Below are 19,400 nucleotides of genomic sequence, written 5' to 3'. Positions count from 1 at the left end.
TTGTATAGGGGACTTGGTGAAGAGGGGAACCTAGTAAACATGATGTTCCTCATGTAATTGTAGATTAATGAAACCAAAAAAAAAGGGAGAGACAGAAGTTAGATAGAGCAACAAAACTTGTGGTAGGAAGGGACAGAAGTGATAAATGGGCTGTTTGCTGATAATGTATCCGTTTCCTAAAATATTACAATGAAGAAGGGATGAGTATGTGAAATGGTCAATAGAATATGGTAAGATGTAGTCTGCTTACATTGTTACTGGTCTCTTTTATATTTGTTACCTATTGTGTTTTCAAATAGCCGCTGCTTAGCAAATCTAAGGCCCCTCTTAGATTCTGGAACAATGGGCACAAAGGGACACACTGAAGTTATTGTACCTCATTTAACTGAATCTTATAATAGTCATGTAAGTGAACCAATTTTTTATATAAATGCCTCTCTTCTTTATATCTAATAATTTTTATATCACATAATTTTTTTTCTGTATTAGTTGGCGGATTTGATTTAGCTTGCCTAATCCTTCTGTTTCTGATCTGCCGATGATATCTGTGCTTATGTGCACAGACATTTTTAAAAATATAGCTGAACTTATTTTAATAAATCATCAAAATTTTGTTTCTGCTCTTTCTGGAGTCTTACTCTTCTGTTTACTATTTATTTCTCACAGTTGTTTGATTAGTTTCCTAATGACCTTTGAACCTGGTGAACTACCCCAAATCTTATGAAGACTCAGTTTCTCCACAGGAGAGACCAAGCTGTCTATATATGTAAATTTTATGTAAATGATATAGATAAATATTTTTTAACCTCCACCAGTGATTTTGAAATACTACCAAAGTTGAAAACTATTGGCCTAGGAAATAATTGAATGCTTTAAGATTTTTCAAAAAATCAATCCAAAATTAAAAGAATATGTTTTAACAAGCATAAATATCCCTTTTATTTAATGGATAAATTTTGTTTAGTAAAATTTTTTCATTTTATAAAATTTTCTTTCCCATTTACTCTCATGAAATCAGAAATTTATATAGTGAAAACATTACAGTAGCATAAACTTCTAAGTTTAACTTAAAGGATATTAGGAAAAAATGATATGCTGGGGTCATATTGGAAGGTTTTCAAAGTTGGGAATGTTAGAAAATTCTAAAAGGTCCCTTGATTTTCTTATTCTCCCATGTCTTTCCCAAATCTTTTCCTATATTCTCTGACTTCATACTCAGAGAAAACAGAATTTAGTACTCTTCTGTCCCCTTTGGTTTTTCATAGATCAACAAACTTGAATAATAATGTCTAAAAGAGACAAATTGAGTAATTTTAGATTGGGTAAACCAGTAAATCTAGATCAAACATTCCTAAAATAGAATATAGGTTTCTTCAACTAATTCATATGAGACAGCATAGGTATTTGCCATTTATTTAATGCACACTTTCTATAAGAAACTGTACTGAGCCTTAAGGGCATAGACTCCCTGCTCCCAACTTTTTCTTTTCTCCATTGAGAAGGAAACTCCTCTACTGGAGATTCTTTAGTTACTTTTCAAAATAAGGGAGTATTTTGGAGTTTTAAACATCCCCTTGATCTTGGAGAAAAAAATTATATATGGTAGTCTGCTGTGCGTACTATGTGGTACCAAATCAGTGCACAGATAATGTTATAATAGAATTCATGTTTGTTGTTACATTGCTATTAACAATAGGTTAAGTGTCAAAAGAATCAACTTTCCCTCTTACTGCCTACAAGAAAGAAGATACGAAAGTGTTACATATATTTTATTTTTGAATTTTACTTGTATTTTATTTTGAATATGAAAGTTTTGGATGAATCTTATTTTTATTTTAAGAGTATTAAAACACTCAAGTACATTCAATCAATAAAAAATTGCTACTGCCTCTCTTAACTATTGTCATATTTTATAAATTAGCGGGACCCTCCAGAAGAGGAAATACCGTTTTGCACTCTAAAATCCTTTCCAGCTGCTATTGAACATACTATACAATGGGCAAGAGATAAGGTAATAAAGATTTTTTTTCAGGAAATCATACTTTGAAGTAGAAAAGAAGTTATGTACAGTTTTTAATCAGACTTCTGTTTTCCCTTACAGTTTGAAAGTTCCTTTTCCCACAAGCCTTCATTGTTTAACAAATTTTGGCAGACCTATCGATCTGCAAGAGAAGTCTTACAGGTAAAAATCAATACATTTTAATATAAATCTGCTGAAGAAGCCTTACAGGTAAAAATCAATACATTTTAATACAAACTCAACACTTTGTGTCCATGTAATCTTATTTTCAAGATGCCTACAGGTAGTTTATATCATCTCCTTAGAGAGTATAACATTATTGTACATAGTAAATACACAAAGAATCTTGAAATTAGTAGGTCACATTAACTTTTTTTTAGTTTGGTTGAACTGTATGGAATTGCCAGTGTTTGACCCACAAAATGGCAATTCATATCGTTCAACCTAATAAGGATGTGATAATAATAAGACAGCTACATATAACAGAACAGCTCATTAAGCTCCTTGGAAAAAAACTAAGTTCTAGTGAAAATTTCATGAGTGGACCTTTAGTCTAAGACTACTCTCCTATCGAGGACAGTTTCAAAGATTTTTCCTAATTTCCTTTAGTAAGTTTTTAGTATGAAGTATTATCTGTAGTTCTTCTTTAGTAAGTACATATGTAGTACTAAAAACTTAAAGTTAGCAAGACAAGATAACTTAGGAGATAAGAAAGTATAGAGTTAAAATTTCATGTGCTATCTTTCCCATTCCTTTTCCAAAAAAGAAGACAGAAAGAGAGGAGAAAGAGACAAAAATCCTGAGGTGAAAACATAAAATCTTAAGACATGGGCTGGCATGACTTTGCCTAATACTTCCTTAAAGTATGAGTGAGTATGTGTATATTTAATTGGAAATGTATTCATTTTGTGCTGTTTTGTTTTTTTTTTCTCTTATTCTAGAAGATACAAACTGGCCACAGTTTAGAAGGTTGTTTTCAAGTTGTTAAGTTACTTAGCAGAAGACCTAGGAATTGGTCCCACTGTGTAGAATTAGCAAGATTAAAGTTTGAAAAGTACTTTAACCATAAGGTAAGTATGTATTATAAAACATTAAAAGGGGTGTGACCCATTTAATTACCAAATTAGTTTCATTGGCCTGAAATATCTACTCTTTCTAGAAGCTTTTCAGAAATAAGTAGTAAGTTAGGTAAGAACAAGTGTTGGGCACACAGCTTATTTCTCTTTTGAATGTTACTGATTAAAGAATGCATTTAAACTCTAGCCATGGCTTGTCAGTTATGCATTCAACTTATCTTTGTCTTTCTGTGTGCAAAATTTGGATTTAAATAGGGATTCCCTCCAGAGAATGAGTATATTTCATCAGTGGTCTAAAAGTTTATTTTCAGAGTAAAGCAAGAAACTGAAAAAGTAGAGACAGTCAGAAATTTTGCTGAAATTTTGCCTTCTCCACTCATATGAAATCACATTTTGTGTCTTTCCTCATTTGTAAAATGGGAATAATGAATTGATGCCTAATTCATAGTTAATGGTAAGGATCAAATGAATTAATACGTTGAAAGTGTTTTGAACAGAACCTTCCCATAAATGCTGTCTATAGTTGTTATTCTTACCTCTAATTATTTACAGTTGCTAGAATGTGTCCTGCACTCTCTCTTCAGTCTCTTCCTCTTTTGGCTCTTATCTGTTGGAATATGAAGCACCTTCATCTTTTCAAAAAAGTCTTTTGATTACAGTCTAATTCCTGCTTTTTACTTCCTTGGAAAAATGGTCTATATTTACTGTTGCCACTGTGCCTTCTTTCTCCACTAGTATTCAAATTAGTCTTATCATGATTATCAATGGCCTTATTTTTATAAAACCTTAAGAACTCTTTTTAGTCCTTCTGTAGGGTTTATTTTTAAACTTTTTATGTTATGGAAAATTTCAGTCATAGAAATTAGACTAGTATAATGAGCCCCCATGTAATCTTCATGTACCTGTCATTCAGGTTTAACTTAATCACCTCATAGATAATCTTGTTTCATTTATAATTCTACCCAGTATACCCTCCCCCAGAAGGTTTTGAAGTAAATCTCAAACATCTTAACCATTTCAAAATACAAAATAGTATGTATTTTTACTGGTTTCATTTTTATGTTAAGGGTTAGCTCTTGGAAAGAAGCATGATATGTAAAATATGCCACCGTTTATATAAAAGGGAATAAAATAATCTATATTCATTTTTGCTGTAGATGCCATAAAAAACTAAGCGTTGATTAAAAAAATAGCAATAGAGGTTGTTTCAGGCTTGGGAGACAGTGAAGGAGAATGGACAGAGGGAGTGCAAGAATGGACCGGCAGACTTAACCATGTATCTTTTCATGCATTTTGATTTTTTGTTATTGTTATTTGTTTTATTTTACCTCAGATAATATTAAGTAGTGATTTTTCTAAATTCATTTTTTTCTTTAGGCTCTTCAACTTCTTTACTGTTTCCCTCTGGACACACGATTAAAAGATGGCAGTAAGTGTTGAGAATAAAATTTAATGTAATTTATTACTGGCTGGCAACACTGAAAATAATAATTGTATCTTCTGTTAGGTTTGTTTTGGCAGTCACCAAAGAGGCCCCCCTCTCCATTAAAATTTGATTTAAATGAACCTTTGTAAGTATTATTTCCAGTTGTATATTCATCCTTCATTGTAAATTTCTTAACTGTGCATATGTTCACATTGCAGGTTGAAAACCTTAGACCCTTTATTGTTAAATTTCATTGCTGTTAGTCTGAGAGTCAAGAAAGCCAGTCACAACTTCTTCACACATGTGAATCTATATCTTTTAATGTGGGATAGTTCATGATTTTAATTTTCTCTAAAATGAAACCAAAGTATCCCTCTTTGACTTTATCCATAAAGAAGTTAAACAATGGTAAATGTTTTCCTATTTAATGAAGCCAGTATATTAGAAACTTTAGTTATATGAGGGAGAAATTATTACAGGTAAATAGCTCCTTAAAATAATCTAAAAAATTAGTTTTCAAAGGAGTTGATTTATGAGTGAATGCCATTGTACCCTACCTATATTAAATATATGTTTTACTTATACACACACATATACTTGATATTTATATATTTTAATTACATACTTAGCTTGTTAACTTTCAACAAATAACTATGCTTAGTTTTCTCCTCTGGTGCTTATTTTAGGCCTCCAGTCACATTATTATGACTGCTTCTCCTATAAAATTTAACTTTTCAAATTTTTAAACAAACTCATTTGCTTAGTTTGAACCTAATGCACACTTTTTAAAACCAAATGTTTGACTTTTTAATGAATTAAAATGAATTTTCTTTCACTACTCTAATTTTTCTACTGGCCACTCCTCTCCCCAAAGGAGTCATGTCTGAATATTAATGACTGTGAGGATAAACATGTCATGTTTTCTTTCATAGCTTCTGCAGTTTTGGTCTAGACCAAAATTTCATTGCCTAACATTAAAAAATATAATTTTGTAACAAAAATTCTGTGCTGGTTTTTCTTCAGCATTTTAAAAGTTATAGTTTCTGATGTAGTAAGCATCTTCTTTGAAACTGTGCATTCATACTTTACTTTTTTTCTTTAATTTCAACAGGCACTTCACTTTCCTTCTGCATGCTGCAAAATTATATGCTACAGTCTATTGCATTCCATTTACAGAAGAGGTAAGGTATTCTTCAAGCCCTAGTGAGAGATAAAAATTCAGGTTAGAATTAGATGAATTATCAGCCAATTGGCTCATCAAAATGTCTTTATATGTTGTAAGAATTGCTCTCTGATATAAACTTTTTATTTTATTGTTGCCTATTCTAATGTAGCAGAACATAAAATCTTGTAGTGTTGCTTTCTAAATTTAAGTAGCATAACAAATATTTGTAAAAGCAGTGTTAACTTTATTTTTAAAACAATTATAACCTGTTAACTTCAATTCTCATAATCACTCTGAAAACCCAAAGTAAATTATTTCATAACAATTTGAAATATTCATTACAGATTCTCTTAGCACTTCTTTGGCTTATCTGGTGTATGAACTGATAAACTTTTCAGAAAACTTGAAAATGCTACTCTGTGTTGACATTTCTTTACTTTTATCATCATACACATTCTTTTCGACATCATCTTCATTGATTAATATCTAAAGGATATAATACATTTTTATTTGAGAGGCAGGTCTGCATTAGTGAATTTTTCTTCACAAATGCATAATAGAGCTAAATAAATTGCTATACTTTTAGGTAGGCTGAGGAAATAGGAACCAGATCCATAGTTAACACTGACTATTTTGGATCTAGATAAATATTCCTGCTGTAGATTAAACCTGTTTAGAACTATTAATACACAGTAAAAATATATCATAGATGTCTGGTTAAAATAGTAGCATTCAGTCTGGTACTCTTTTTGTGAGAAGAGTGATAATTTTGTGATAAGAATTGCAGGTGACCTCAAAAGCAGTATGTCTCAGGTTTTCCTGAGCAGCTTCTTTATAATGAATATGGATCTGATAGCCCTAAATTCATCTAAGTTCATCTTGAATCATTAAAATATTTTCCTACTTTTAAAAGAATGAATTCCATTTATTTTTTTATTTGTCGAGTGTAACTTTGTGTAGGGAACTTGGAAAACAATGAAGACTCACAACCAGTTCTAAAACTACCTTTTTAAAAATCTGTGGGAAGAATTAAGACTTCTTAGTTTGTTGACTAAGTCCTTTTTCACACACACCAGCCTTTTGAGTATTTCTATAGAAATAAAGGTAAACAATACAAATGAATGTGGTCTAAATAGTCAGATGGTAAATTATTCAAATATTTTAGTATGATAAAGGACCTTTTATGATATGTTTTTAGCTTTAGAATTCACAATTAAAAGACTATTTGTTCATAAAATTACTCTTTTAAAAAAACAGGACTTATCAGCAGATGCCCTCTTGAATATTCTTTCTGAAGTAAAGATTCAAGAATTCAAACCTTCCAGCAAGGTATGTTTAGAAATTCACTCATTCAGCAAATAGTTATTGAATTTTTACTTGTGTCAAGTCCCATTCTAAACCTGGAGAATCTGGCGGTGAACAAAAACAGAATTCTTGCACTTGAGGAAGTTATATTCTAATGGGCTAGAAGTGAACTATTTTTTAAAATGCCATTAATTATTTAATATTGCAATGTGGGCATAAGAGCTAAGAAAAAAAAAATAGAAATCAGGGTAAGCTAGTGTTATTTTTTATGGTATAAAGGGGAAAAGTCTCTGTTACGATAACATTTGAGTGGAAGCCTGAGGAAGTGAGAATATAAACCATACTGTTATCTGCTGAAAGAACAATGCACATAGTAGGAACAAGTTTAGAGAAAGATCCTAGAAGACTTTGAAGTCCAGGATTTTTCTGGAGGAGAATATGCAAGAAAAGAGTGGTAGACAGTGAGATAGGAGAAGAGTGGGGTTATGAGAAGTACTTTGTATATTATTTTGAGATAAGAAACCAGTGGAGGATTTTAAACAGTGAACACATCTCATTTACATTTAAAAGGTTGGTTTTGGCTGCTGTGTTAAGAATGACTCTATGGGACGTGAGAGAGGAAGCAGGAAAAGTTATTAGGAAGTTATAAAAGTGAAGAACAAGGAAGTTGTGATAAGCGGTTGTTCTGTGTATATTTTTAAGGTTTGTGTAAGGGATTGGAATTGGAGTGTGAGAGAAAAAAGATTTATTTCTTAGTTGAAGTAAGAAGCAAACAGTGCTGAGTTAGAAGGAGAAAAAGGAACTTGGAGCAGAGAAAAAATGGTATGAAGTAATTGTTCAGGGCAGGTAGGAAAGTCACTTAATTGTAAGGTGTAATAGAATTTCAAGACTGTGCTGAGGAGCCACTTAATGTTAATTCATTTAAAGTATTACACTAAATGTGGCTGGAGAAAAGGCAGTTAGCTGCCTGGGTGCTACTGTAGAATAGTTGGAAAATTGGGTATAACAAGGGTTGAGATTTTGCCAGGCAACATGTTGGAAGGAGAAAGAGGTAGAGGGACTGTTAATGCAGATGGGTCATGAAATTTAGGCAGGGTCAATAGGAAAGTTTGAAAATACCAAGTATTTCACATGTTCATTATGTACCTTTTTGTATATCCTTTAAAATGTCCACAAAAGAATCTTCTGTCCCCCTTACCCTTTAGCATTACTGGAAAATGTAATGATTGCCTCCCTATAAAATGCAGTTAAGAAGTAATGTGTGCAGTCTTCCACTCTGCATTTCTTAAGAAAAAGGAAAACCTGTAGGCAGTTGATTTTGTACAAGTAAATGGATTTGCTGAATGAAGTATTCATGACTTGTAGCTTATCAGGAAAAAAAGTACAGAAATGATAAACAGAATTCCTGTATAAAGAAGTTTCCTAGCCATGGATATAAGCCAAGGAAATGTGTCAGTAACTGTATTGACCTTTTGCTCTTCAGTTGTTTTCTGGCTTGAATTGCTTCTTTCTGTATCAAAGTTTTGGAATATTAAATTATCCTGAGCAATTTAGCTATAGTTTAAACATGAATTATGAGCTTTTTCACAACTCCTTGAAGCAACTCACCCTGAAACTTCAGGGTTTAGCACTTGTAGTTAATAGATGCCACAGCCAAAATATCAACTAGACATTCTGACAAAAGTTTCTGCTTCTTTGACTCCTTAATATTTCTTAAATACTTAAAATATTTAATGTTAAAACTAGTGTTGGATGTGTAAAATACTAAAAAATAGTATTATAATTAGTGATGATGTAGCTAGTTTCTTGGTTTAAGAATGTGAACTTCACCTGCCCTCTTGGAATATCCACAAAGTAGTTTCTTAAAGATAAATTACTTGTCTGTGCTGCCCTAAGTGTGCATCTATAGGAAGGAAAATGTATTCTTTAGGAAAGAGCTTCTTGTCAGCATTCAATAAATATTTTTGCCTACATTATATATTTTATGGATTTCGTCCATTTTTTTGGAGACAGAACAGCTCTGCAGAGCTGTGTAGTTTGGTTTGAGGCAGATTTGTCAGAATCACAAACTGTGGATTAATATTAACTTTGAGTAAGGAATTTTAAGAGAGATTACATGAACTCATATCTTATAAGCCATTCAGTAAATATTTTTAGTACCCACTATGAGCATACTGGTTTTAGATATATTGAGGTTTTTCCAGTGAACAAGATAGAGTTTTCCTGTTCTTAAAGAGTTTACATGTCAGTGTAAGGAGATAGATAATACATAAATATGTAAATAACATATTATTTACCAATAAAAGGTGTAAAATACATTGGACCATAATGATAATAAATTTGATTAAAGTAGAGATGATATTTTCTCTGTGTGATTTAGTGGATAAAACAGATATGGTAACCAAATTTAAATGCAGGATAACATTAACAAACATAAAACTATATATTTAAAGGTTGTTCAAACAGATGAAACTGCAAGGAAACCAGACAATGCTCCTATAAGCAATGAAGATGAAAGGAATGCTATTTTCCAACTAGAAAAGGCTATTTCATCTAATGAAGCTACCACAAGTAAGGGGAAATTTTTGTAAGAAGTGTTTTGAACTGGAGGGATTTTTATTTTCACTAAGCTCTACACCCAAAAGCTTATGGGATTAAATAACTACATAATAATGATATTAGTTGACTTTATAATAATTTTGAATGTCGCTACTCATCTAATTGTGACTAAATTCACAATTTTTCCACATTGCCCTACCCTCAAAGGCTTAAATGTAGATCTGCTTTGTTATTTCTGATTATTTTAGTCCTTGAGATTCTGTTGGTTACTTTTTAACTCATGTGTGATTCCTTTTTAACTCATGGCCAGCATAACCCATAGACCCAGTTAAATCACTCTGGGATCAAAAAAACACAGACAGATTTCTTCTTGGCTTCTTAATTCCATAATTATAGAGGGAATACAAACTCACCAACACACATCCTTGCTAAATAGGGAAACCAAATTTAATTCCTTAAAAACAGCTCTACCACTCATGTTTTTAGACCTACTCACCGACTTTTTTACTACATAAATCCGTGGTTTCTAAACTTTGGGATTTTTTGCACAGACCAGTAAAATTCAGGAGAACAACCAAGATTAGCCAACTATTTATTTTGCAAATAAAAGAGATATCTTAATTTAATAATCATAAAAATAACTTCCATTTCTTTTCTCTTCATCACAGATCAACCCAAAACTGTTTACAGAATGATTTTGGTAACCACTGATCTAGAAATCTTTTTAAAAGATACATATTTTTATTTGATCAATTGACCCTATTCTTAATTATCAGAGACAACATGTTTCACAGTAGTATTTATGGAATCAATTTTTTAGCAATAACCAATGTTGACATTTTTTATTGTAAGCCACTAAATAGCAGATGTAGTACATGGCTTTCTTATTTTTCAATTTTTTAGTGAGGTTTTTTTTAAAACATATATACCTCTAATTTAGTGGTATTAAAGCCGTCATTTCCTTGTCTTTCAATAACTTCATCCCAGGATTTTCTTGTATCTTTAATAGTAGTAAACGCACATTGCTTTTTACCTAGTAAAATCTTTACCACTTACTGCAAAACTGTTTTTTCTGGTGGTTATGATCAGGTGACCTTCAGATGGCAGTGCTTTCATTTGAAAAAGATGATGATCGTAACGGACACATAGATTTCATCACAGCTGCATCAAATCTTCGTGCCAAAATGTACAACATTGAACCAGCTGACCGTTTCAAAACAAAGCGCATAGCTGGTAGAATTATACCTGCTATAGCAACATCCACTGCTGCAGTTTCAGGCTTGGTGAGATTATTCTTTGAATGAAAAATGCTTCTTTTTCATCACTCTTTTCCTGTTTTTCCCATTGTGACTCCCCCAACCCAGTCACTTAGAGATCTTAGAGAAGGAAGGTTCATACTGATCTTATAATTTTGAAGTTTGAGATACTTCTGGAAATACAATAATCTACATCTTGAGGTTTTACAGATAAACATTTTAACCTAAAAAATAAGCTGTGTCAAGGAAGAGTATAATCTTACAGTCAGTAATCCTCTTAATCATCTTTGTATCCTGCAAAAAAAAAAAAAAAAAAGTGATGTATTTTTCTAAAGTAAAAAGAACTCTAATTTTTACTCTGATTGTATTGAATTTTAGCAGTAAAAAAAACCCTCTAATTCCTATTAATGATATGGGTCTTTTATTCTTTCCTTAATGAATTAGAATCTTCAGGATGGGCCATGTTACTTTACTATACTAATATATACTATGCTATACTATACTATACTAGTTTTATTCTTAGAAGTTATGTAATTATCTGCCCCTATATTAAATTATTTTAGATTATTGTATTTCTTAAATCCTTGTGTCTGCTTTCAAAGTAAGAAGATTATGTGGTCAAATTAATTTTTTTAATAACTTGTTCACATATGGAGCAGGTTGAAAATTTGAAAGTATAAATATGCTAAAAGTAGAGAAATGTATAAAAAGTGTGTATTACTACAGTTCAATAGCTTCATTTACTCTTTACAGAGAAATGCTTGAGAAGAATTTAGGAAAAATTAAATGGATGCAATTAAAGTCATGAATACTTTTAGGCTATTTTATATAATCATATCACTTCTTTTATCTAGGTTGCATTGGAGATGATCAAAGTAGCTGGTGACTATCCATTTGAAGCTTACAAAAATTGTTTCCTTAACTTAGCCATTCCAGTTATAGTGTTTACAGAGACATCTGAAGTAAGAAAAACTGAAATCAGGTATGTATGATGGTCTATTTCTCTTGCATAATGAGAATGGAAGGGAAAAATACTAGCTTCACCTCTCCTTTTCTTATATATATTTAAATCCTTACTATCACTTTAAGACTAAAGTCAAAAGCCCATCTTCATAAACCATTTTTTTTTTACTTATAATATTGACATACAACATTATATTAGTTTCAGGTGTATAACACAGTGATTGAACACCTGTATATATTGCAAAATGATCACCACATTAAGTCCGATCAACATTCATCACCATATAGAGAGAATTTTTTTTTCTTGTGATGAAAACTTTTATGATTTATTCTCTCAGCAACTCTCATATATGCAGTTATTAACAGTAGCCACCATGCTGCACATTACATACCCATGACTTCTACATCTTACAACTGGAAGCTTGTACATTTTGACTCCCTTCTCCTATTTCCCCCAACACCATCTCCCGAACTCTGGTGCCCACCAGTCTATTCTGTCAACTACCAGGGAATGCAGTTTTGGTTTTGTTTCTTAAGATTCCACTTATAAGTGTGATCATACTTTTTTTTTGTCTTTCTCTTTCTTATTTCACTTGGCACAATGCGCTCAAAGTTCATCCATGCTGTCACAGATAGCAAGATTTCATTCTTTTATATAGCTGAATAATATTTCATTCTGTATGTATACCACATCTTCTTTATCAGTTCATCCATCAATGGACAATTAGGTTGTCTCGATATCTTGGCTATTGTAAATAATGTTTCAGTGAACAGGAGGGTGCAGATATCTTGTCAAATTAGTATTTTAATTTTTTCATATAATAAGCAGAAGTAGAATTATTGGATCATATCACAAATTATCAAATCTATTTTTAATTTTGGGGGGAACCTTCATACTCTTTTCAATAGTTGCTGCACCAGTTTACATATCACTGGTGCACAGGGGTTCCCTTTTCTCCACATATTTGCCAATATTTGTTACTTTTTGTCTTTTTGGTAATAGCCATTTAGGAAGTTTGAGGTGATAGCCCATTGTGGTTTTGCCTTGTATTTCCCTGATGATTAGTGATATTGAACATCTTGTTATTTATTTGTTGGCCATCTGTATGTTCTCTTTGGAAAATGTCTATTCAGATCCTCTGCCCATTTTTTAATGTTTTTTGTTGTTGTTGTTGATTTGTATGAGTTCTTTATATATTTCGTATATTAACCCCTTATCAGATACATGATTTCCAAACATTATCTCCCATTCAGCAGATTGCCTTTTCATTTTGTTAATGGTTTCCTTTGCTGTACAGAGGCTTTTTATTTGATGTAGTATCACTTGTTTATTTTTGCTTTTGTTGCTTTGCTTTTGGTGTCAAGTATAAAAAATCAAAAAGACCAATGTCAAGAAGGAATTTACCACCTTTATTTTCTTCTAGGAGATGTATCGTTTCAGGTCTTACATTCAATTCTTAAATCCATTTGAGTTAATTTTTATGTAGGTATAAGATAAGTGGTCCAGTTTCATTCTTTTGTATGTGGCATGAGGCATTTCTGACTAAAGTAGCAGTAAAAATACCCTCACAACACTTACTCCACCACACTGTTTAGCATTGTACTTTCTTATGATTTAACTCAGATGAACAGAAAGTGTCTGACCAATGGACCATGAGATTTAGAATCTAGTTTCAAAAGCTATATGATAAAGCAAAACAGTTGCCCCTGTACCTCCATTTTTCACTTTTCAGATTTGTAAAAACCAGATATTTGGAAAAACTTAACTGAGAGAAAGTGTGAGAAAGCACTCTTATATTACTGATGAGAGTATAAAATAGTATAACCCATAAGAAGGAAATAGAGTGCTATTTCAATTTTGCAGATACATTTGCACTCATCTGAAATGATGTATATACAAGGTACTCATTCCAGCACTGTTTGTCATAGCCAAAGATTGTAACAACTGAAGTGCCCAGTAATAGATTGGAACATCCACACAGCAAAAGCTATACACTTGTTTAAGAAGAGAGAAAGAGAGAGAATTCTCTTTCTAAGACATAATTAATTTATAATAAGACACTGGAAGGATCAATAAGGTACTGATAAAAGTGGTTACCTATGGTATGATGGGGAAATAAGATTAAAGAATATTTTGGAAGTTGTTTTTTCCCCCACATTAATACCTAGCTAAATCATAGATAATGGGCTTCTGTGGTTTTGTATAATTACTAAAGGAAATAAAAAGTGTTTTTACTCTGAATATTTTTCTACAACAGAAATGGAATATCATTTACAATTTGGGACAGATGGACTATACATGGAAAAGAAGATTTCACCCTCTTGGATTTCATAAATGCAGTCAAAGTGAGGCACTTATTCACTAAGTTCATTAGTCACTTTGAGTGTGTTAATTTTTGTACATAATTTCATTGACAGTTTTTATAAACATTAGCAGTTTGTTTTGCTCTTTTCACTGATCTTAAAACATCATCACCCAGTGTTTATACTTGGATGGAGCTTTGATTGTTTCTCTTTTGGGTATTCACTTTTAGGAGAAGTACGGAATTGAGCCAACAATGGTGGTACAGGGAGTCAAAATGCTTTATGTTCCTATAATGCCTGGTCACGCAAAAAGATTGAAGTTAACGTAAGTATTGAACATTCTGTCTATAGATTGCAATAAACACAAATATCAAATATTTTGAATATCAAGTATTGAAATTAATGTAAATTATAGTCAAAACTTTTAAATAAAATAAGTATTATAAATATAGTTGTATAAGTAAATTCATTTATATAATTTATATAAATAAATGACTGCATGATGTCATGTCAGCCTTTACTATGATTATTAATGAGTTAAATCACTTTAATTATTATAAGATAGGCTTAGTTATCTATACTTTAAAAAATCAATTATTATGTTAGCTAAGTCTTATATTGTTTATCTTCCCTTATATATTTTTTTAGTATCCCTACATACTTTTGGATAAATTAATAGTTGTATTTATCTTTTGGACAAATAAATAGTATTATTTATTGTACACTACCTAGATGATTGTGAAATGTGTGGTCCTAAAGTGGATTGATTAGTGGAATTCAAGATTTGCTGCAAATAATCCATAAAAATGCTTTGTAGAGTTGGCCAGTATTTGAAACCTCCAGCATATGTTTTGTGAAAGATATTTCTCATTTTTTTACATTGTTCATTTAGCAAATATTTATTAACTAATACTACTACTTGGCTGGACTAAAAAACCTGGATTTACATTGTTGTTCAGCTACTTGTTTTGTCACATTTGAGTAGCTTCCTGAAGTTTTTGGAACTTATTTCATATCCACAAATACGGATGACTGTGTCCTTAGCTGTTGAGGATTAAAATAATAAGGGCTAGCAGTGTAATGACAAGTAAGAAGTATTCCATAAAAGTTGCTCCTGTTTGTATTTTGTCATCATACATCTTTGTCAAATAACCCTTATTCTCAAGGAGTTCACAGTCTACTAAGGTAAAGTGACATGTCAATAATAATTGCAATGAAATTGAATAATTATTATAATAAAGGTTTTTAAAGAATAATATGGACACTAATTCAAATAACCAGTTTAGGGTAGATTTCATCTGAGCTACCTTTGAACAAAGGATTATATTGGGCAAAAGCATGCAGCTAATAAAAAGCATATGTGATCTGTTTAGGAAATTGGGTATTTTGGAATGACTTCAGAATGAGATGGTAAGAATGAATGGTGGAAAGAATGAAAGTTATATATGGGACAAAATATCTTTGTAAAGTGGAAATAGCTATTGAGAAATAGATTACATAGCTCAGAGCCTGGCATGAGAGGTACATGATAATAGAGTAGGTAACATTAGGCAGGAGAGTAATGTCAAATTTACATTTTAGGAGAATTCTGGCAGCAGAGTAGATTAGAAGTAGGAGAGATGGCTAGTGAGAAGCTAATGCAGGAGGTATATAGGTGATGACTTAAGTGTCAGTGAAATAGCAAAAACTTTTTAGTAAATAGAGGATATATAGAATATGAAGAAAGGTAAAACTTAAGAATATCTTTTACTGTGTTGCTTCTAGCTTACATTTGAAGATTTAAATCTAGCTTTTTACTCTTTACATAGAAATCCTTGAGAAGAATTTTTGATGCCTCCAAACATACGAAGTTTAGGAGGAGAATTCATTTTCTAAAAGGACTACTTAGATTTTGGGTTTTTTTAAAAAATTATTATGGTATCATTAATATACAATCACATGAGCAACATTGTGGTTACTAGATTCCCCCCATTATCAAGTTCCCACCACATACCCCATTATAGTCACTGTCCATCAGCATAGTAAGATGCTGTAGAATCACTACTTTTCTCTGTGCTATAGATTTTGGGGTATTTTTGTGTGTGTTGTTTTTTTTGTTTGTTTGTTTTGTTTTAATAGGCAGTCTGAATTATTTATCAATGCCAGCAGTGATTCAGCTTGATTCACTTGTAGGTAAATGAATGTCTTGAGTTTAGAGGTTTTCATAAAGAAAAATTAAGATAATGGAAGTAGATGAATTATTGGATTTAATAATAAATTTAAAGTCTAGCTACGAGTTCAAATTCTCTGGGCAACATTAATCAGTAAATCACTCTTTTACTTTACAGAATGTACCAAATTATTTGTCCTTGCTTATTTTTCTTAGAATGCATAAACTTGTAAAACCTTCTACTGAAAAGAAGTATGTGGATCTTACTGTGTCATTTGCTCCAGACGCTGATGGAGATGAAGATTTGCCTGGACCTCCCGTAAGATACTACTTTAGTCATGACTCTGATGAACAGTTGTCTTAAATTTGCTCCAGGACTACTTGATTTTGGAAAGAGTCCACTTAATTCAGGAGCTAAAAAAATGAGCTCCTAATACTATGGATTTCTTTGATGAAGCCTTAATTTAAGGGAAATATCAATAGAAAACTCCAGTGAAAACTTGTAAAGCATTTTGGACATAGTATACATATGCTTCTTATGTGTATGTGATCACAAACAACTGAACTGGAATGCCATTTTGTAATGCTTACAAAATATTTGTTTATTAACTTCTCTGTATGAAAAGAAGGAAAAAATATGGATCCTTCACCAGAAGAGAGATCAAGAAATTGAAAGTAACAAAAGCAACTATCCAAAACATTTAATCCTATTTTATGAATTTTTGTTTAGAATTTGAGTCCCATTTTTCTATACAAATAGCATTTAGCACTCTGAGCCTCTAATGACTAAGTTTTGAATTTAACACCCAGTGGGAAAAGGAGGGAGGGTAGCCATGGAGAGTACGCATTTTAAATTGTACAGTTACAGTTTACTGTCCTATTACCTCTGTTAACATTAACCATAACTTGTTATATCACTGTCTCCCAATAGTCAGGGTCTTTGTAGATAACATCTGTGTTGTAAGCCTTGAGCAGTAGGCCAGATGACACATGTTAACTTGGATCAAATGTTAACAGTATTATATGGGCTCTGACAATACTCATAGAGAATCCATAAATGTGAACAGATAAATGTGGCTAATCATTTAATTCTTAAATATGCCTTCTGATGTGGCTGTTTTATTTATTTGGGACTCTAAACCTGATTGTCATAGTATATAAGACTAAAATGTTTGTAAAGTGAGTGTCCTTAGAAGTAGATGAAAACTAGAATTAAAAAAATCATCACTAGTTGAGTCTTGATTTTTTTTCTTCCAGCAACCTAATGGACAGAAAAAAAAGTTTAATGTTTTATTTTCAAGGGAAACATTTTATTCTGCATTTCCAGAAAAGTTGACAAAGATAAAAACTTGTATATTTTTTTGGTCTTTATTAATAGAAACTGTTTTCTGGTATGAGCTCTTAACAGATGTTCATATAAATGTTTTCATTAAAATGATGTAAAGTGTATTCAACACTGTAAACTCAGTGAAAACAGCAAGTGTTTCTTTTATTTCTGAGGCTACCATGCATTCTAGAACGATTGGCATTTTGAAACCACAAGAAGTCATTTCCGCCTAGCTGCTTTTCCTCTGATCTCCTTTTAGACCATTAATAGGTACTTTGATAAATTAAAAACTAGATTCACATCAGTGTTACTCAAATTTGGTATCTTTTTATACTCTCTATACTTTCCTTTTATTCCATTTCAAATAGTCGAAATGTAGTTGACAAAGTAATTTATTGTTTCAGTCTCTTGTAAAAGTATCTAATTGGGAAGATAGAGTGGAGGGTGAGTTTGAATGATTAACAGTTAATCTGTGCATTGGACGTGAAGACAAGTGGACAGGTTGAAAGAAAAGGAAATGGCTACCTCTGAAATAAGAAATTAAGTTTTGTTCACCATATCCTACCCCCTCCCTCATGAATATCACAAGTATAATGCTTAAAGTTAATTTTCTTAAAATTGAATCCAGTAATATCAAAGCCTAATGGCTTGGAACTTTAGAGGCAATAATTAAAGGGACTTCTCTATAAGAAGCCTTTTTCCCACTTCATTTTGTACTCTGACAGTAACTAATATTTTCCAGGTAGTCATTCAATAACCTTCAACTATGATCTAATAGCTTGCTTATATTTGATCTAAATCTCCATATCTCTTTGAAAATAAATTTAGAACCATGCTATCAATTCTTACAAAGATCAGTCAGTACTTTAACAGATAGAAACAAAATAAAAAAGACTTTTTTTATATTAAACCTGAAACCATTTTGACACTGCTTTTTTTTTTCCCGTAGGTAATGTTTATTGCCATTACCTTCCTTTTGTTTTGTTCTACTAAGGAAAGCCAGGGTAAAAGTTGATGACAGTTTTTTTTATTATTTGTTTATTTCTTAGTTTGAGATCACTCTTGGTGATTGAAATACCAGGTGTAAAAATTAATTATTTGATTTTGTATGGTACCAATGAGTAATTTTCTCTTATTTAAATAAATTAAGAAATTTGACAATAATCTTTGTAAATCCTGTTCCATGGTTGACTCCAGAGATTCTGATCTTGCTATTCATTTTGTGGGTAATGTTGCTTTGGTGTTTCTGATTTTCAGGTTTTACAGTCATGAAGATAGAACATTCTTTGGGTGTGGAGGGACATGACATCAAAGTGCTTTTGGTTGCTGGAATTTCTATTGAAACAATTGTAGGGGAAATAGAAGTGATCATAAAACCTAAAAGATCTGGTAAATCCCAGCTGTTGGTTGAGATTTCTTAAGTCCATTCCTCCTTAGAGTTCAAAGCAGTTACGTTCATCTGTAATTTCTTCTATGTTGTCCCACAGATAGAACTCAGAGATAAGTATGTATCTTTGTTTTTATTTTTTGTCCATTATGGCACTCCTTGGTGATGCCAATAACAAGGTATAAAAAAGTCAACAATGTTTAGAGTCCACTATTTTATAATTAATAAAATAAAAACAGAAAATTGTTTTCTTGAGATCATGAGGCAAAATATCTTGATCTAATAATTATTTCAACTATAATGAATATTATCAAAACCTCATTGTATACAGTCACTAGGTATGGGTTTACTGTTTCACTTAAATTCAAAACATAAATCAGGAAGTTGAAATCTTGAGAATCAGAATAATCAGTAGGTAATTTGTGTTCATTTTTCCCTTGACATGTCTTAGCTTTGTTTTTGG

The 19,400-nt window shown here is 31.6% G+C and overlaps 1 protein-coding gene across 1 annotated transcript in view; it reads left to right on the top strand.

Annotated features, from left to right (window-relative positions):
• The window catches only part of UBA6 (ubiquitin like modifier activating enzyme 6), an 85,507-nt gene extending 66,315 nt beyond the window's left edge, over positions 1-19,192 (top strand). The window contains exons 20-33 of the mRNA XM_036918149.2: positions 300-405; positions 1,922-2,011; positions 2,102-2,182; positions 2,962-3,090; positions 4,474-4,525; positions 4,604-4,667; positions 5,634-5,703; positions 6,945-7,016; positions 9,446-9,563; positions 10,641-10,834; positions 11,662-11,789; positions 14,029-14,116; positions 14,305-14,399; positions 16,440-19,192. Coding sequence (XP_036774044.1) covers positions 300-405; positions 1,922-2,011; positions 2,102-2,182; positions 2,962-3,090; positions 4,474-4,525; positions 4,604-4,667; positions 5,634-5,703; positions 6,945-7,016; positions 9,446-9,563; positions 10,641-10,834; positions 11,662-11,789; positions 14,029-14,116; positions 14,305-14,399; positions 16,440-16,587 — 1,435 coding nt within the window. The 3' untranslated portion in view covers positions 16,588-19,192. The remainder of the gene's footprint in view (positions 1-299; positions 406-1,921; positions 2,012-2,101; positions 2,183-2,961; positions 3,091-4,473; positions 4,526-4,603; positions 4,668-5,633; positions 5,704-6,944; positions 7,017-9,445; positions 9,564-10,640; positions 10,835-11,661; positions 11,790-14,028; positions 14,117-14,304; positions 14,400-16,439) is intronic.
• Positions 19,193-19,400: the final 208 nt, after the last annotated feature.

The sequence above is a fragment of the Manis pentadactyla genome, chromosome 5, assembly GCF_030020395.1.
Source record: "Manis pentadactyla isolate mManPen7 chromosome 5, mManPen7.hap1, whole genome shotgun sequence".
Lineage (NCBI taxonomy): Eukaryota > Metazoa > Chordata > Mammalia > Pholidota > Manidae > Manis > Manis pentadactyla.
This window is presented reverse-complemented; position numbering and strand designations above follow the sequence as displayed.